The sequence below is a fragment of the Molossus molossus genome, unplaced genomic scaffold (assembly GCF_014108415.1).
Source record: "Molossus molossus isolate mMolMol1 unplaced genomic scaffold, mMolMol1.p scaffold_m16_p_1, whole genome shotgun sequence".
Classification (NCBI taxonomy): Eukaryota; Metazoa; Chordata; class Mammalia; order Chiroptera; family Molossidae; genus Molossus; species Molossus molossus.
The window spans coordinates 946,812-962,602 of NW_023425344.1; the positions used below are offsets into that span (position 1 = coordinate 946,812).

The 15,791-nt window shown below is 55.5% G+C and overlaps 1 protein-coding gene across 2 annotated transcripts in view; it reads right to left on the minus strand.

The window, feature by feature from the left end:
- The window catches only part of LETM1 (leucine zipper and EF-hand containing transmembrane protein 1), a 40,476-nt gene that overhangs the window by 13,053 nt on the left and 11,632 nt on the right, over nucleotides 1-15,791 (minus strand). For both annotated transcript variants that reach the window (XM_036281405.1, XM_036281414.1), the window contains exons 3-6: nucleotides 12,109-12,553; nucleotides 2,375-2,518; nucleotides 1,870-2,007; nucleotides 1,028-1,231 (exon numbers count right to left, since the gene is read on the minus strand). In XM_036281405.1, the coding sequence (XP_036137298.1) occupies nucleotides 1,028-1,231; nucleotides 1,870-2,007; nucleotides 2,375-2,518; nucleotides 12,109-12,553 (931 nt within the window). The remainder of the gene's footprint in view (nucleotides 1-1,027; nucleotides 1,232-1,869; nucleotides 2,008-2,374; nucleotides 2,519-12,108; nucleotides 12,554-15,791) is intronic.

Sequence of the window (15,791 nt, forward strand, 5' to 3'; positions counted from 1 at the left end):
CTCGGGGACGACACGAGCTGCAGCTGCGCGGAGGAGTCGTCTCCACAGGCTGAGGACGGGGAGCCGGGGACAGGACAGGACAGACATCTGGGGCTGAGGCGGCCAGGGCCGGGGACGGCGACAGTCTGTGGACCAGGCTGGATCAGGCAACCCTGCGGTGTGAGCTGCCATCTGTGAGCCAACAGGACCCAGCAGCAGGTGCCAGCTGGGCCGAGAGTCCAGGCCGAAGGCACTGCTGAGAAACCGAGAGAACTCACCGGGCTCAGAAGGGCGGGAGTCCAGGGCTGCCGAGGCAGACGAGCCTTGAGGGCTACAGCCCAGAGAAAAGGGGGGCACAGGAAACCACCCTGCTGTCTCAGCTGAGCAGGGCAGGATGAGGAGCTGGCACCGAGCAGGGAGGGCGCAACAGAAACAGGCCCAGCCCAGATGCCGCGATGCCATGGGGCAGAGAGCCTTCTCCTGGAGGAGGACCATGCCACCCAGATCTCTGTAACTTTTCAGTGTCTGTATTTGAAAAAACTAAATACTGTAAACGAGCTAAACCAAGACAGAAAGCAAACAAAAGCCCTCTATTCCACGCTGTTATTGGAACAGTCAGACACTAGCCAAGATTAGCACGTTCGAGGAAACACAGGGCAAGAATGGAGAACGTTATGTGGGAACTGAAACCTTTTTTTTTTATCCTCACCCAAGGACCTTTCTTTGCATTTATCTTCAGATAGAGTGGAAGGGAGAAAGGGAGGAAGAGAGAGAAACATCGATGTGAGAGGGACACATCAAATGGTTGCCACCCATATAATCCCCACCAGGGCCAGGGACAAACTGCAACCGAGGTACATGCCCTTAAAGGGAACTGAACCCGGGTCTCTCTGGTCCGCGGGCCGATGCTCTAACTGCTGAGACAAACCGGCCAGGGCAGGAACTGAAATCTTAAAAACATTAACCCTGAGCAGAGCCATGAGGACTGAGCGAGGACCCGGGGAGGCGGGGGAGGCACGCCGGCCAGGGCCTGGGCCCAGCCGCCCACCTTGTCGTCGGCCCTGATGGAGCGGAGCCGCATGGTGAGCTGGAAGCGCAGGAAGCTGTTGGTGCCCATGGACTGCAGCTCCAGCAGCCGGCACAGCGCCACGAGCTGCGGCCGCGTGAGGTTGTCCAGGGTCAGCTCGTCCTCGAACAGTTTGGAGAACCGGATGATTTCCTCGTTGCTGGGCCTCTCCCCGGTCTCTCGGATCTGCAGGAGCAGTGCTGAGGGTTATCCACAGCGGGGCCTGTGCCCCCCACGCTCCCTCCCCCACACCCTCCCAGGCCCAGGGGCCACTTGCCCCAAATGAGGAGCCGAGGACAGGGTGTGAGCACCCGGGCCATCAGGCCCAGTCGCAGAGCAGTGCCAAGGGCACCCAGACCGCAGTGAGGCTGGTGCCTGGAGAGGCCCGGGACTCTCACTGCTGGGCAGGAAGCCCTACAGTCCCTCCCCTCCCCACCGTGGACAGACGTAGCTGTGCAGCAGCCTGTGATCCGCCCACTCCTCCACCCGCCCTCCCCTCCCGGCTTGTCACTGCAGCGTTTTAGATCCTCGGCTCCCAAACTCCCCTCCCCCAGGGCTGCTGCAAAGTTGGAGACACAGGCAAGTGACTGAATGTCAGCAGGTTCAAGTTCTCTGGACAGAGGCTCAACCTCACTGGCTGGAGGGAGCCTCCCATGAACCTGTGGGCAGGAGCACCGCCCGTCTGGGAATGCCCCTGTGGCTGCAGCAGAAACAGGGAGGCTGGCAATGAGGACCACTCCCCAGGTGAAGCAGGTGGCCGAGGCTCTAACCAGCACTAAGGACCAGTGGGCTGAGGCCGCAAGGGCTCCGGAGCGTCAGGGCACCTTCTGGAAGAACACGGAGAAGTCTTTGGTGGCGTTCCCCTTGGCGGCCTTGTTCTTCAGGGCCATCTCCTCGATGGTGTCCTGCAGAAACTTGGCCAGCTCCAGCTTGACCCGCAGCTCCTTCTTCAGCCTTTCCTCCTGTGGGCAGAGAGGGCACTGCACTCCTCTGCCCAGGGCCCTTCACCCACGCGCGGTGTGCAGGACCTCGCTCCAGCTCCTGGCCGCACACACACGGGGCCCAGAGCGGAGCTGGCAGGAGCACGCACACGGCTGGGCACTCGGGTGCCCGGAAGGCAGGGCTGCATGGCTGGGGCTGACCTGGATCCCACCCCCACAAATGGGTTTCAGCCCAGGCTTGGAGACACGAATCTAGAGAAACCATGTGTCAAACACATGTAAGAAGATTGCAGCCTGAACACCTACATCTGGTAAACACCCCAGAGGGCTGACGGTCACGGGGAACAGAGCGTCACAGCGTCTGACCCTGCGGTGCATGCGGCCTCACCTTGATGGACTGGGTCTCGAAGGTGGACGGCAGCATGTTGGGGAAGAGCTTCACGACCACGGGCAGCAGGAACTCCATGAAGGGCACCACGATGAAGACCAGGAAGGGCACCAGGCGGAAGAGGTCGGCGCAGATCCGGAGAAACTGCGAAGAGCAGTGTGGTCAGAGGTCACGGTGGCGTGTCCTGCAGGGCCAAGAGCTGCAGGCCCCAGACAACTCCCGGGGACCACTGCTTTCTGCCTCGGCCCTCAGGAAAGCTGGCCGGGAGCTGAACCTGCGCAAACAGCGGCCCTCACCACTGGGCGCGCCGGGGCTTCCCCGATGGCGCTGACCCCGGACCCAGGGGTCCTGCTCCGAGGAACAGCCGAGGCAGACACAGTGCTGCCCACAGGCTGGCCTCGCAGAGAGTGACAGCTGAGGACTGGTCACTGCTGGAAGGCTGTGGCCACCCCGCCCGCCCCAAACACAGTGCACGTCCCTGCATTTTCCAGGGAGACAGCTCGACCAGGAGCAGACTACACAGCAGTCGTTGGAAACGGCCCGAGTGCCCCCTGAGCGTGAACGCGCTGCTGCTGGTGCCGCTGCAGACTCGCTCCGGAGGCCGCCAGGAGTCCCCGGGCAGAGACAAAGCCTTCTCTCTGCGACCACCTAGCACACTGCAGCTCGCCTGGAACTGCCGTCTCTCACCACGTGCCCAGGGGACTGACCCGCCGGGCTCTGGAGGAGTGCTGCGTGCCCACACCTGGTCTGGGCGGCACGTTCCCGCTGAGCACCCTTCCCGAGTGCTCGAGTGCCGGCTGCCCTTCCTGGGCGGGGCAGGAACGCGTGCGTGGGGGGCGCTCCGAGGCCCCACAGCCACCTCTCCCTAGGCCGCGCACCCCGCTCCTTCCAAACCATGTCTGCTCCGCATCGACTGCCTACCTGACGTCCACCTCCCCAGCTCACCAACCTCGCTGTCTTTTCTTCATGTTCATTTTCCTACTTATTATCAAAACAGACTCATGGATTCCTATATTTTTCATTTGTTTTTTTTTATCCTCACCCGAGGACATTTTTCCATTTTTTGTTCAGATAGAGCGGGAGGGAGAGAGAGGAAGAGAGAGATAGAGAGAAACATTGATGTGAAGGGACACATCGAGTGGCTGCCACCCGCACGACCAACCAGGGCCGGGGACAAACTGCAACCGAGGTACGTGCCCTTAGCGGGAACCGAACCCGGGTCTCTCCGGACCGCAGGCCGACGCTCTAACCGCTGAGCCAAACCGGCCAGGGCTGTTTTTCATTTGTTTGCAAGTCATTCCTGTTTTTATTTTTATGGTCAAATGGTCCCAGGTTTAGCCACAGAAAGACCCTTCAAGTGGGGGTGTGTTCTCGACGTATCTACGTGAATGTTTTTCAGCAGTTCCATTGAGGTTTCATTTACACACCGTGACATTTACCCTTTTTATGTGTATAATTCAATGATTTTTGGTAAACTTACAGACTGTAAGACCATCGCTCACCCCCCTTAGCAAGCTCCCCTCAGGCCCCGAACCCCGTGCCCCCTGCGCTCCCCCACGGCCCCTCAGCCAGCGAACGACGACTCGGTGTCCCCATAGACTTGCCTGTTCTGGGCATTTCCCATCGGCGGAACCACACAACACGCTTTTTAGGTGCGTGAACATTAGGAACGCTATGTCCTCTGGATGGCCTGACCTCTTTATCATTACGAAATGACCTTCTTCATCCCTGGTAATTCTTTCTCTGAAATCTACCTTGATATTGATGTGACCATACCAGCTTTTTTAAATTTAATTTTTATTTTTTTAATCCTAACCCAAGGATATTTTTCTATTTATCTTCAGATAGACTGGGAGGGAGAGACAGGGAAAGAAAGAAAGAGAAACAGCGATGTGAGAGAGACACATCAAGTGGTTGCCTCCCACACGACCCCAACCAGGACCGGGGATGAAACGCAACCGAAGTACGTGCCCTTGGCCAGAATCGAACCTGCAACTCATTGGTCCAACATTGGTCCATAGGCCAACTCACACCAGCTTTCTTTTGATCAGTGGTAGCACCACTTAGCTTTGTCCATTCTTATTTTTTAAGGGGGTGGCAAAGAAAGAGAAAGGAAATAACAATGTGAGAGAGACACATCGATTGGTTGCCTTCCCCACAACCCTGACCAGGGCCAAGTATTGAACCTGCAACCCAGCTACGTGCCCTTGACTGGGAATTAAACCCATGACCCCTCAGTCTGTGGGCCTAGGCTCTAGTCACTGAGCCACACCAGCCAGGGCAATTCTTTCACTTTTGTTTTTTTCATTTATCTTCAGATAGAGCGGGAGGGAGGGAGAGGGGGAGAGAGAGAGAGAAACATCGATGTGAGAGAGACACATCGAGTGGATGCCACCCACATGACCCCAACCAGGGTGATGACAAACTGCAACCAAGGTACGTGCCCTTAGCAGGAACCGAACCTGGGTCTCTCTGGTCCGCAAGCCAATGCTCTAACCGCTGAGCCATAATGGCCAGGGTGATTCTTTTACTTCTAATCTACATGCATCTTTGCATTTAAGGCATTTTTAAAAAAATTGTTTTCTTTACTGATTTTAGAGACAGAGAAAGGGAGAAGGAGAGAGAGAACAGACTGGCCGTCTCCTGCATGGCCCCTACTGGGGATCGGGCCCATAGCTTGGCCATGTGTCCTGACCAGGAATCGAACGCTCAACCACTGAGCCACACCGGCCGGACAAGGCACATTTCTTACAGAATGCATATCGCTGGGTCTTCCTTTTTTTGTTAATCCTCACCTGAGGATATTTTTCCACTGATTTCCAGAGAGAGTGAAAGAGGGGGCGGGGAGGGGGGACAGAGAAACAATGTGAGAAAGACACATCAATTGGCTGCCTCCCGCCAGGGATCAAACGTGAAACCCAGGTACGTGCCCTTGACCAGGAATAGGCCTGTGATTCTTTGGTCCTTGGGCCAATGCTCTAATTGCTGAGCCACACCAGCCAGGGCTTGGGGCTTCCTTTTTGATCTGACAACCTGAATCATTTAATAATTAATAAAACTTAAAGAAAGTAAAACCACAGAATTATCTAAATAGATGCAGAAAACACATTTCATAAAATCCAAAAGCAACTGTTGATAAAAACTGAAGACCTTTACAAGATGTTAGAACTAATAAATGAGTTTGATAAGTCTGTGAGATACAAGATCAATATCTAAAAATAGTTCTATTGCCCTGGCCGGTTTGGCTCAGCGGTTAGAGCGTCGGCCTGCGGTCCAGAGAGACCCGGGTTCAGTTCGGGCTAAGGACGCGTGCCTCAGGTGCAGTTTGTCCCTGGCCCTGATTGGGTCGTGTGGGTGGCGGCCACTCGATGTGTCCCTTTCACATCGATGTTTCTCTCTCTCTCTTCCTCTCTCTCCCTCCTGCTCTATCTGAACAAAAAATGGAAAAATGTCCTCAGGTGAGAATAAAAAAAAATTAAATAAAAATAGTCCTAATTCTATATGCTAACAATCGAAAACTGAAACTTTAAAAACTCAATTTACCTACAAGAGCCAGAGGACGGAAGCATGCCGAGGCTGCCACGGGGTGAACGGGCGGCCCTTGCACACGGCGGGCGGCGGCTGACACCTGCTGCGGCAGGACGGGTCCTGAGAGCATCCGTGCTCAGTGAAACAAGCCAGTCACGAAAAGGAAAACACCCTATGGTTCCACCTACACAAGGTCCCCAATGTGGTCGAATTCAGAGACAGAATGGAGAATAGAGGTGGCCAGGAGCTGGGGAGGGGCCGTGGGGAGCTGCTGTTTAATGGGGATGGAGTGTCAGTTTGAGAAGACGGAAGAGTTCGGGAGATGGACGTGGTGACTGGCACACAGCAGGAATGGGCGTCCTGCCACAGACTGCGTGCCTCATGGCAGAATTCAGGCTGTGTCACCACGGTAAAAAAGAATTCCATCTGTACTGGCATCAGAATATGTGAAACCACACGTCATTGCTGGGAAAAATGAAGGTCCTGTTTTATTCCCAGGCAGCCCGAGGGTGTTTGGAGCCGCCCACGCACGGGCACGGGTTCATCCCGTAGCGCTGCCCTCCCAGCCCTGGGTCGGCTGTGTTTCCAAGGAGCCCTGGCCCCTCTCCGTGGGGCGATGAGGAGCCGGGGGCTAGGAGTCAGGTGTGTTCGTTCCACCAGGGTTAGGCCTGGTCACCAGACTGAAAGGGGGCAGAAGGCTCAACAGCAGGAAGGACCAGGATCAGATGGGAGCCATTTAAAGCCACACTAGTGAGAAACACAGGTCATTCTGGGACTCAAGGAGGCTACACCGTGACTTTCAACAGTCGGCTCGGCAACCTGAGGGAAGCAGTGCACGGGAGGGGTCGACCCTCAACTGCTGCACCGTTAGCAAGTGCTGGAGGGACCATCCTGGAGGGAGAAGTGGGAGCAGGTGGAGACAGAGACCTGGGCTCCGACCACCCTCCAACTGCAGCTTCTCGACAGTGGGTCAGCCCTCAGCGCACTCCGCTGAAAGAACACTCGGTCAACTCGGGCAAGCACTGAGGCTGATGACAGCAGTCTCTCCCTGCACAGCACGCCACACACTTCTCCACGCGGTCGGCACACGCTCTGACTGCCCTGACATCAGCATGTGCTCCTGGCTGCTGTCACCTTTGCCCTGACATTTAAAGCACTCGATTGGGAAGCTGGGTCTCCGGTGTCAGCGGAACATTTGGGGGACAGAAACCCTCATTGCACTGGGTGCTATAGGTCCCTGGTTCCAGAGTCAAGACACAAAACTGCTTCCCAACCCCTACTCCACAGCAACCCTGCTCCACCCCCTGCTCCACAGCAACCCTGCTCCACAGCAACCCTGCTCCACCCCCTGCTCCACACCAACACCTGCTCCACAGCAACCCTGCTCCACAGCAACCCTGCTCCACACCAACACCTGCTCCACAGCAACCCCTGCTCCACCCCCTGCTCCACAGCAACCTTGCTCCACCCCCTGCTTCACAGCAACCCTGCTCCACACCAACCTTGCTCCACCCCCTGCTTCACAGCAACCCTGCTCCACACCAACCCTTGCTCCACAGCAACCTTGCTCCACCCCCTGCTCCACAGCAACCCTGCTCCACCCCCTGCTCCACACCAACCTTGCTCCACCCCCTGCTTCACAGCAACCCTGCTCCACAGCAACCCCTGCTCCACAGCAACCTTGCTCCACCCCCTGCTCCACACCAACACCTGCTCCACCCCCTACTCCACACCAACACCTGCTCCACCCCCTGCTCCACACCAACACCTGCTCCACCCCCTGCTCCACACCAACACCTGCTCCACCCCCTGCTCCACACCAACACCTGCTCCATCCCCTGCTCCACACCAACACCTGCTCCACTCCCTGCTCCACCCCCCCTGCTCCACAGCAACACCTGCTCCACCCCCTGCTCCACAGCAACCTGCTCCACCCCCTGCTCCACACCAACACCTGCTCCACCCCCTGCTCCACACCAACACCTGCTCCACCCCCCCTGCTCCACAGCAACACCTGCTCCACAGCAACCTGCTCCACCCCCTGCTCCACAGCAACACCTGCTCCACCCCCTACTCCACAGCAACACCTGCTCCACCCCCTACTCCACAGCAACACCTGCTCCACAGCAACACCTGCTCCACAGCAACACCTGCTCCACAGCAACCCTTGCTCCACAGCAACCCTGTTCCACACCAACCCTTTCTCCACACCGACACCGGCTCCACACCAAACCCTGCTCCACAGCAACCCTGACACCTTGGTCATTCTCTAGAGCAGTGGTTCTCAACCTTCCTAATGCCACACCCTTTACTACAGTTCCTCGTATTGTACGTGGGCCGACCTGCCTGGACACGGATAGAGGAGCGGTGTCTTGGTTCCTAAGACCATCGGAAATATGTGAAAGGGTCGTTTGACCCCCAAAGGGGTCACCACCCACAGGTTGAGAACCACTGCTCTAGAACATGACGAGCAAGCATTCAAGTTACATAAACTTAAATTCACATTTCAAATGCACCTTCCACTTGAGCAATACTTGCATAAATTTTCTATATCTTTAAATTTATAATGTGCTTTCTTCTTTGCCTTTGTAAATAGCATAATTTGAAGAGTCACATCTCTGTAATTATCAGTATCACTAACATCTTGTTCAAATTCACATTATCTATGAAGCCCCAAACCAAGAAAAACAGCACAGCTCCACAAACCCTCTTCTCGGTGCTGACGACAGGACCCATCACCACTGACCGCCTCGATCCGTGCGACCTTACCAGGGACTTACTCTCTTTTTAGTAACAGTTCATATCGTCTTCAGTGAAGTAGCAAACAATCTGTAGCTTTCACAGTGGAACGGGACAGCGAGGAGCAGGAGGGAAACGGAGTCATAAAGCACTATCTTGTCATTGCCCCAAAGACAATGTGCATTGTAACCAATGTCCAGTGAGCACTAATAAGATGACTCTGGCCCTGGCCGGTTTGGCTTAGCGGTTGGAGCATCGGCCTGTGGTCCAGAGAGACCCGGGTTCGGTTCCCGCTAAGGGCATGTACCTCGGTTGCAGTTTGTCCCCGGCCCTGGTTGGTCGTGCGGGTGGCAGCCACTCGATGTGTCTCTTTCACGTCGATGTTTCTCTCTCTCTCTCTCCTCCTCTCTCTCCCTCCCACTCTATCTGAGCAAAAAACGAAAAAAGTGTCCTCGGGTGAGGATTCAAAAAAAAAAAAAAAAAAAGATGACTCTGGAATTCTAATTCAGTTCTTCATTCTTCAAATCATCAATCTGCACTCTTCTAAAACAACATCGCTTGGAAAATCCCGGCCAATTAAAAACAACCTATGTTGTCAATTAAATTCTTGAGAACAAGTATAATAAAATCAGAGACCAGCCCTGGCCGGTGTGGCTCAGTGGTCAGACCACTGGCCAAGGACTGAAGAGTCTCAGGTTCAAATCCCAGTCAAGGGCATGTACCTCAGTTGCAGGTTTGATCCCCCTGCCTCCTCCCCCTGAACTGGTTGGGGTTGTGTGGGAGGCAACCAATCGATGTGTCTCTCTCACAACAATGTCTCTCTCACATCCATGTTTCTCTTTCTCTCCCTTCCTCCCCTCCCACTCTATCTAAAAATCAATGGAAAAATATCTTTAGGTGAGGATTAAAAAGGGGAAAAAAAATAGCCTGGTCAGTGTGATTCAGTGTCATGTCATGCATCAAGAAGTCTTGGGTTCAATTCTTGGTCGAGACACATACCCAGGGTTGCAGGCTCGACCCCCAGTTGGGGGCATGCAGGAGGCAGCCAATCAATGTTTCTATTTCCCTCTCCCTTCCTCTCTCTCTCTAAAGAAATCAATAAAGCCCTGGCTGGTTTGGCTCAGCGGTTGGAGCGTCAGCCCACGGACCAGAGAGGCCTGGGTTCGGTTCTGCTAAGGGCACGTACCTCAGTTGCGGTTTGTCCCTGGCCTCTGTTGGGATCGTGTGGGTAGCAGGGTAGCAACCAGTCAGACATCGATGTTTCTCTCTCTCTTCCTCCCTCTCTCTCTCCCGCTCTATCTGAAATGCAAAAATGTCCTCAGGTGAGGATAAAAAAAAAAAAAAAAAAAAATCAATAAAAACAAAACTTTTAAACAATCTTTTAAAAATAACAATTTTTTGCCCTGGTTGGTTTGTCTCAGCGGTTGGAGCGTCGGCCTACGGTCCAGAGAGACCAGGGTTCGGTTCCAGCTAAGGGCATGTACCTCAGTTGCAGTTTGTCTCCAGCCCTGGATGGGTCGTGCGGGTGGCAACCACTCGATATGTTCCTTTCACGTCAATGTTTCTCTCTCTCTCTCTCTCTTCCTGTCTCTCCCTCCCACTCTATCTGAACAAAAAATGGAAAAATGTCCTCGGGTGAGGATAAAAAAAAAAATTACAATTTTTTTAGCCCTGGCTGGTTTGGTTCAGCAGTAGAGCGTCGGCCCACAGACCAATGAGTCGCGAGTTCAATTCCAGCCAAGGGCACGTACCTCGGTTGCAATTCATGCCCTGCCCTGTTTGGGGTTGTGTGGGAGGCAGTCACTTGATATGTCCCTTTCATGTCGATGTTTCTCTCTCTCATCCTCTCTCTTGTCCCACTCTATCAAAAATAAAAGACAGCCCTGGCCAGTTTGGCTCAGCGGTTAGAGCATCGGCCTGCGGTCTAGAGAGACCCGGGTTCGGTTCCCGCTAAGGGCACATACTTCGGTTGCAGTTTGTCCTCGGCCCTGGTTGGTCGTGCGGGTGGCAGCCACTCGATGTGTCCCTTTCACGTCGATGTTTCTCTCTCTCCCTCCCACTCTATCTGTACAAAAGATGGAAAAATGTCCTCGGGTGAGGATTAAAAAAAAAAAAAAAAAACTAAATAAAATAATAAATAGAAAAAAAAAATTACAATTTTTTTAAATCAACGGAAAAAATATCTTCCAGTGAGGATAAAATAAACAACAACAAAAAAAAGTCAGAAGCCAGTTACTCTCACAGGTAACAGCTAATTCCCAGAATGTGCTCAAGTCCCCATTTTCTCACGAGGGACTTCTCTGGTGGTCAACTTGGAGGGAGGAACACATCTGTGCCTATCCTTGGAGGGTCTCAGGACACTGAGAGCTTGAAGCTACCCCTGCCTTGTCCCCTGGGACTCAGCAAAACAGAAAAGATGGAAGAAGGAAAAACTTACAGCACAACTGTAATTTATTTCATGGGCCAAATAAGAAAGACCAACCCTGGCCAGTTTGGCTCAGCAGTAGAGCGTCCCCAGCCCAGGTAGGGGTTGTGTGGGAGGCGACCAGTTAGTGTGTCTGTCTCTCTCTCTCTCCCCTCCTCCCACTCTGTCTGAAGATAAAAAATGGCAAAATGTATCCTTGGGTGAGGTTTTAAAAATAAGTAAATAAATGAGAGAGACCGAGGTCTGAGCACCTGGAAACAGAAGGAAGCCTTTCACAAGCTGTGCCCAATGCCTGACCAGAAGCCCCTGAGAGCCCAGAGCAGCGAGCCCAGTTCTGCACTGGGGACACGCCCGTGGAAACCGGGGGCCGAGAACACAGACCCCAATGCCTGACCAGAAGCCCTGAGAGCCCGGAGCAGCGAGCCCAGTTCTGCACTGGGGACACGCCCGTGGAACCCGGGGGCCGAGAACACAGACCCCAATGCCTGACCAGAAGCCCTGAGAGCCCGGAGCAGCGAGCCCAGTTCTGCACTGGGGACACGCCCGTGGAACCCGGGGGCCGAGAACACAGACCCCAATGCCTGATCAGAAGCCCCTGAGAGCCCGGAGCAGCGAGCCCAGTTCTGCACTGGGGACACGCCCGTGGAACCCGGGGGCCGAGAACACAGACCCCAATGCCTGACCAGAAGCCCCGAGAGCCGCGAGCAGCGAGCCCAGTTCTGCACTGGGGACACGCCAGTGGAACCGTGGGCCGAGAACACAGACCCCAATGCCTGACCAGAAGCCCCTGAGAGCCCGGAGCAGCGAGCCCAGTTCTGCACTGGGGACACGCCCGTGGAACCCGGGGGCCGAGAACACAGACCCCAATGCCTGACCAGAAGCCCCTGAGAGCCCGGAGCAGCGAGCCCAGTTCTGCACTGGGGACACGCCCGTGGAACCCGGGGGCCGAGAACACAGACCCCGAGGGACAGCCGGCAGGTGCGGGCCTCGGGACAGCCGGCGCGGGACAGCCGGCAGGTGCGGCTGCGGGCGGGCTGATTACCTGCCTGCGCTCGCGGCGGGTCAGCGTGTGGCCGTTGAGGATGCGCCAGAGCATGCGCGCCGCGATCTTGGTGTCGATCCAGAGCAGGCGGAAGCCGTGGTAGTAGTGCTTCAGCTCGTCCGCCACGCGCTGCCCCAGGGACTTCTTCACCGCCACCTCCGCCGGGGGGCTGTACACCGGCCCCCCCTCCTCCAGCTTCTTGTTCTTGTCCTTCAGGGACTTGAGGGACTTCTCCACCAGGGAGTCGTCGCGCAGCGGCGGCGATGAGTGCCAGCAGCGCGCCAGCAGGCCCCGCGGCCCGGCGCCCAGCAGGCCGGCCGGGGCCCGCGGCACCGGGGCCGCCGCGCACGCGGCGTGGGGCCTCAGAGTCCAGCAGCCCAGGCGATCGCCTCCGAAGGGAAGGTGCAGGGGGTGCGCGGGAGAGCAGCTGCTCAACGGAAAATACCTGGGAAAGAAGAGGAGAGACAGCTGCACCTCTGACCTCCCACCGCATGTCAGCCACACACCCCGGCTTCCCAGCTCAGGAACAACTTCCCCCCACTCCCCGATGCCGGACACCTGCCCAGGAGCCCTTCCCCTCCAGAGCGGGGACCTCAAAGGGGCAGGTTAGACACAAACACAAAAATTTGACTCCAAAACAGACAGACACCACTCTGGCTGGGTCTCCAAGGCTGGTTCCCAGACATTGATAATTTGGGGGTGGGATGTGGAGGAAGGAGGTCCTATCCCCTAACAGGTGACTTTCTACAAGGACCTGCAATTCCTAGCAAGTCCTAAAAATCAGTGAGGATGCTCGAATCGACGGTGGTGACCCAGACCGATGAATCAGCTGCCCAAAGGCGTTTGTGCAAAATGGTGACAACCGAGTGAAGCCCGAAGCCCAAAGCCCACTTCCCCCTGCTCTGCCCTGCACTGCTCACTCCACTCTGCAAGGGCCTCCTTGTCGGCATGGGCAGACACCATGCACACTCAGACCCCTGACCCAGTCTGCCCTTCTAGCCCGTGGCACTCCAGTCCATCATGCACACTTCATCCCCACTGGGCTGAGGCCCAGCGCCCTCTAGGTCTGCACTGAGACCCACAGGCCGGCCTGCTCTTCTGGGCCCCACGCAGCTGCATCCTCAGTGTCCACCCGCAAAACGGCCTCAAGGAGGCCCACTGCAGCCTGAGTGTCTGGAGCAGGGACTGTGCCACCCGGCTCTTGGTGCCCAGCCAGAGCTTGTACTCAATGAAGAGACCATCTTCTTTTTTTATTATCCTCACCCAAGGACATTTTTCCATTCTTTGTTCAGATAGAGTGGGAGGGAGAGACAGAAGAGAGAGAGAAACATCGATGTGAAAGGGACACATCGAGTGGTTGCCTCCCGCACGACCCAACCAGGGCCGGGGACAAACTGCAACCAAGGTACACGCCCTTAGCGGGAACCGAACCCGGATCTCTCTGGACCGCAGGCCGACGCTCTAACTGCTGAGCCAAACCGGCCAGGGCGAGACTGTCTTCTGACTGCAGCAGAGACAGACACCGTCTATAGCGAACTGGGACAACTAACCCACACAGTCCTCTCTAGTTTCAGTCTTCTCCTCACCTCACCTGTCACTAGGACCTCTCCCTGGTCATGTACCTCTAGGTGGCCACAGGCTCCAACTTACGTCAGAAGCACACCCAACTCTTCCCACCTGTCAGCTCTCTGCACCTGGCTTGCTGCCAGCAGTGAGGACCTGAGCTCTGGAGCAGACTGTCCTAGTTCAAATTCTAGCTCCACTACTTATTGCTGTGTGACCTTGAGCAAGTAACTTAACCTGTCTGTGTTTTGAGAGCATACTTTGTAAATGTGTGTGCTAATACACTTCGTAACAGTGTCTGGCGCATAGCAACACCCAGCACAGAAGTGGTAGCTATTTTTTTTCTTTTTAATCCTCACTTGAGGACATTTTACCATTTATCTTCAGATAGAGTGGGAGGGGGAAGGAGAGAGAGAAAAATATCAACGTGAGAGAGGCACATCAACTGGTTGCCTCCCACACTACCCAAACAGGGCTGGGGTCCGAAACGCAACTGAGGTACGTGCCCTTGACCAGAAATGAACCCACGACTCTTTGGTCTGCAGTCCAACGCTCCAACTGCTGAGCCAAACCAGCCAGGGCAGCAGCTATCATCACTGCCCATCAAAGTGGTCGAAAAGTCGCTGATCAGGTGGAGGAAAGCTGGGAAGTGTCTAGTGCAGCCGCTCCTCTCACAGATGGACACGAAGGACAGACCTGCAGCCTGTAGTGGGCGGTGCAGCTGCTCCTCTCACAGATGGACACGAAGGACAGACCTGCAGCCTGTAGTGGGCGCTGCAGCCGCTCCTCTCACAGATGGACACGAAGGACAGACCTGCAGCCTGTAGGGGGCGGTGCAGCTGCTCCTCTCACAGATGGACACCGGAGGACAGACCTGCAGCCTGTAGTGGGCGGTGCAGCCGCTCCTCTCACAGATGGACACCGAAGGACAGACCTGCAGCCTGTAGGGGGCGCTGCAGCTGCTCTCACAGATGGACACGGAAGGACAGACCTGCAGCCTGTAGGGGGCGCTGCAGCTGCTCCTCTTACAGATGGACACGAAGGACAGACCTGCAGCCTGTAGTGGGCGGTGCAGCTGCATAGTCACTGCTGCCCCCCACCCCGCCAGACCAACCTCTGCTGCCTCTCTTCTGTCCTGAGCCCCTGCTCCTGCATTCAAAGCGCAAGGCCAGTCTTGTCCCCCATGGAGGGTCCCTCAAACCTTCCCTGTCCTGACAGTCACAGGCCCCGAGCTGTGCTCCTTGGGCTCAGGTTGCCCCTTGACCACCTGCAGATGGGAGACTCTGGCCACAGCCTGTGCCTGTGCCCTAGCCTCACCTCTTGGTGCAGCGAGGACAGTGTCCACACACAGATCAAACTTAAGCCTAGCCTCATCAAGCTTAAGTATCCAATATCCAACCCTCCATTAGGAAGCAAGTGGCCTTCAGGAGAAGGTGTGACATCAGCAGTTTCAAGGGGCAGCCGGCAGGCACAGACAGACGTGAAGTCGGACTGGGCTGAGGGGCACACAGTGTGCCAGGCAGGGCCTGTGAGGCCCCAGGTCTGCTGCCTGTAAGCAAATTAAAGAGATTACTACCAACTCTAGCCAGAAAGGGTTAGCTATTTTCTTTCTTTGTTAATTCTCACCTTAGGATATTTTTCCATTGACTTTTTAGAGTGGAAGAGAAACATCAATGCGAGAGACACATTGATTGGTTGCCTACCACACGACCCCGACTGGGGCTCAAACCTGCAACCCGGGACATGCCCCTGACCAGAATTAAACTCACGACCCTTTGGTCTGCGGGTGATGCTCTAACTGCTGAGCCAAATCGGCCGGGGGGGGGAGGTTAAGCTATTTTCAAAAGCATAAAACTATGTAATTTATTATTTGAAAAATTCCCAACTGAACTAAACTAAGTTGGGCACTGCCACCTTTCCGGGGACAGCTGGGACAGATGGCATCATTGAGAAGGCCGAACCTGCTCTGCCCAAACCTGCCGGAGTGCCCAGCATCCTGAGAAGCACCCTCCCTTGCCTGCATGGGCCGGGAGCTCGGCCTCCTACCAACCAGTCACCATACCTGCTCCTGAGCTTTATCCCCTCCCCTTTTTAAAAATAGGTCACCTTCCAATTAGGGA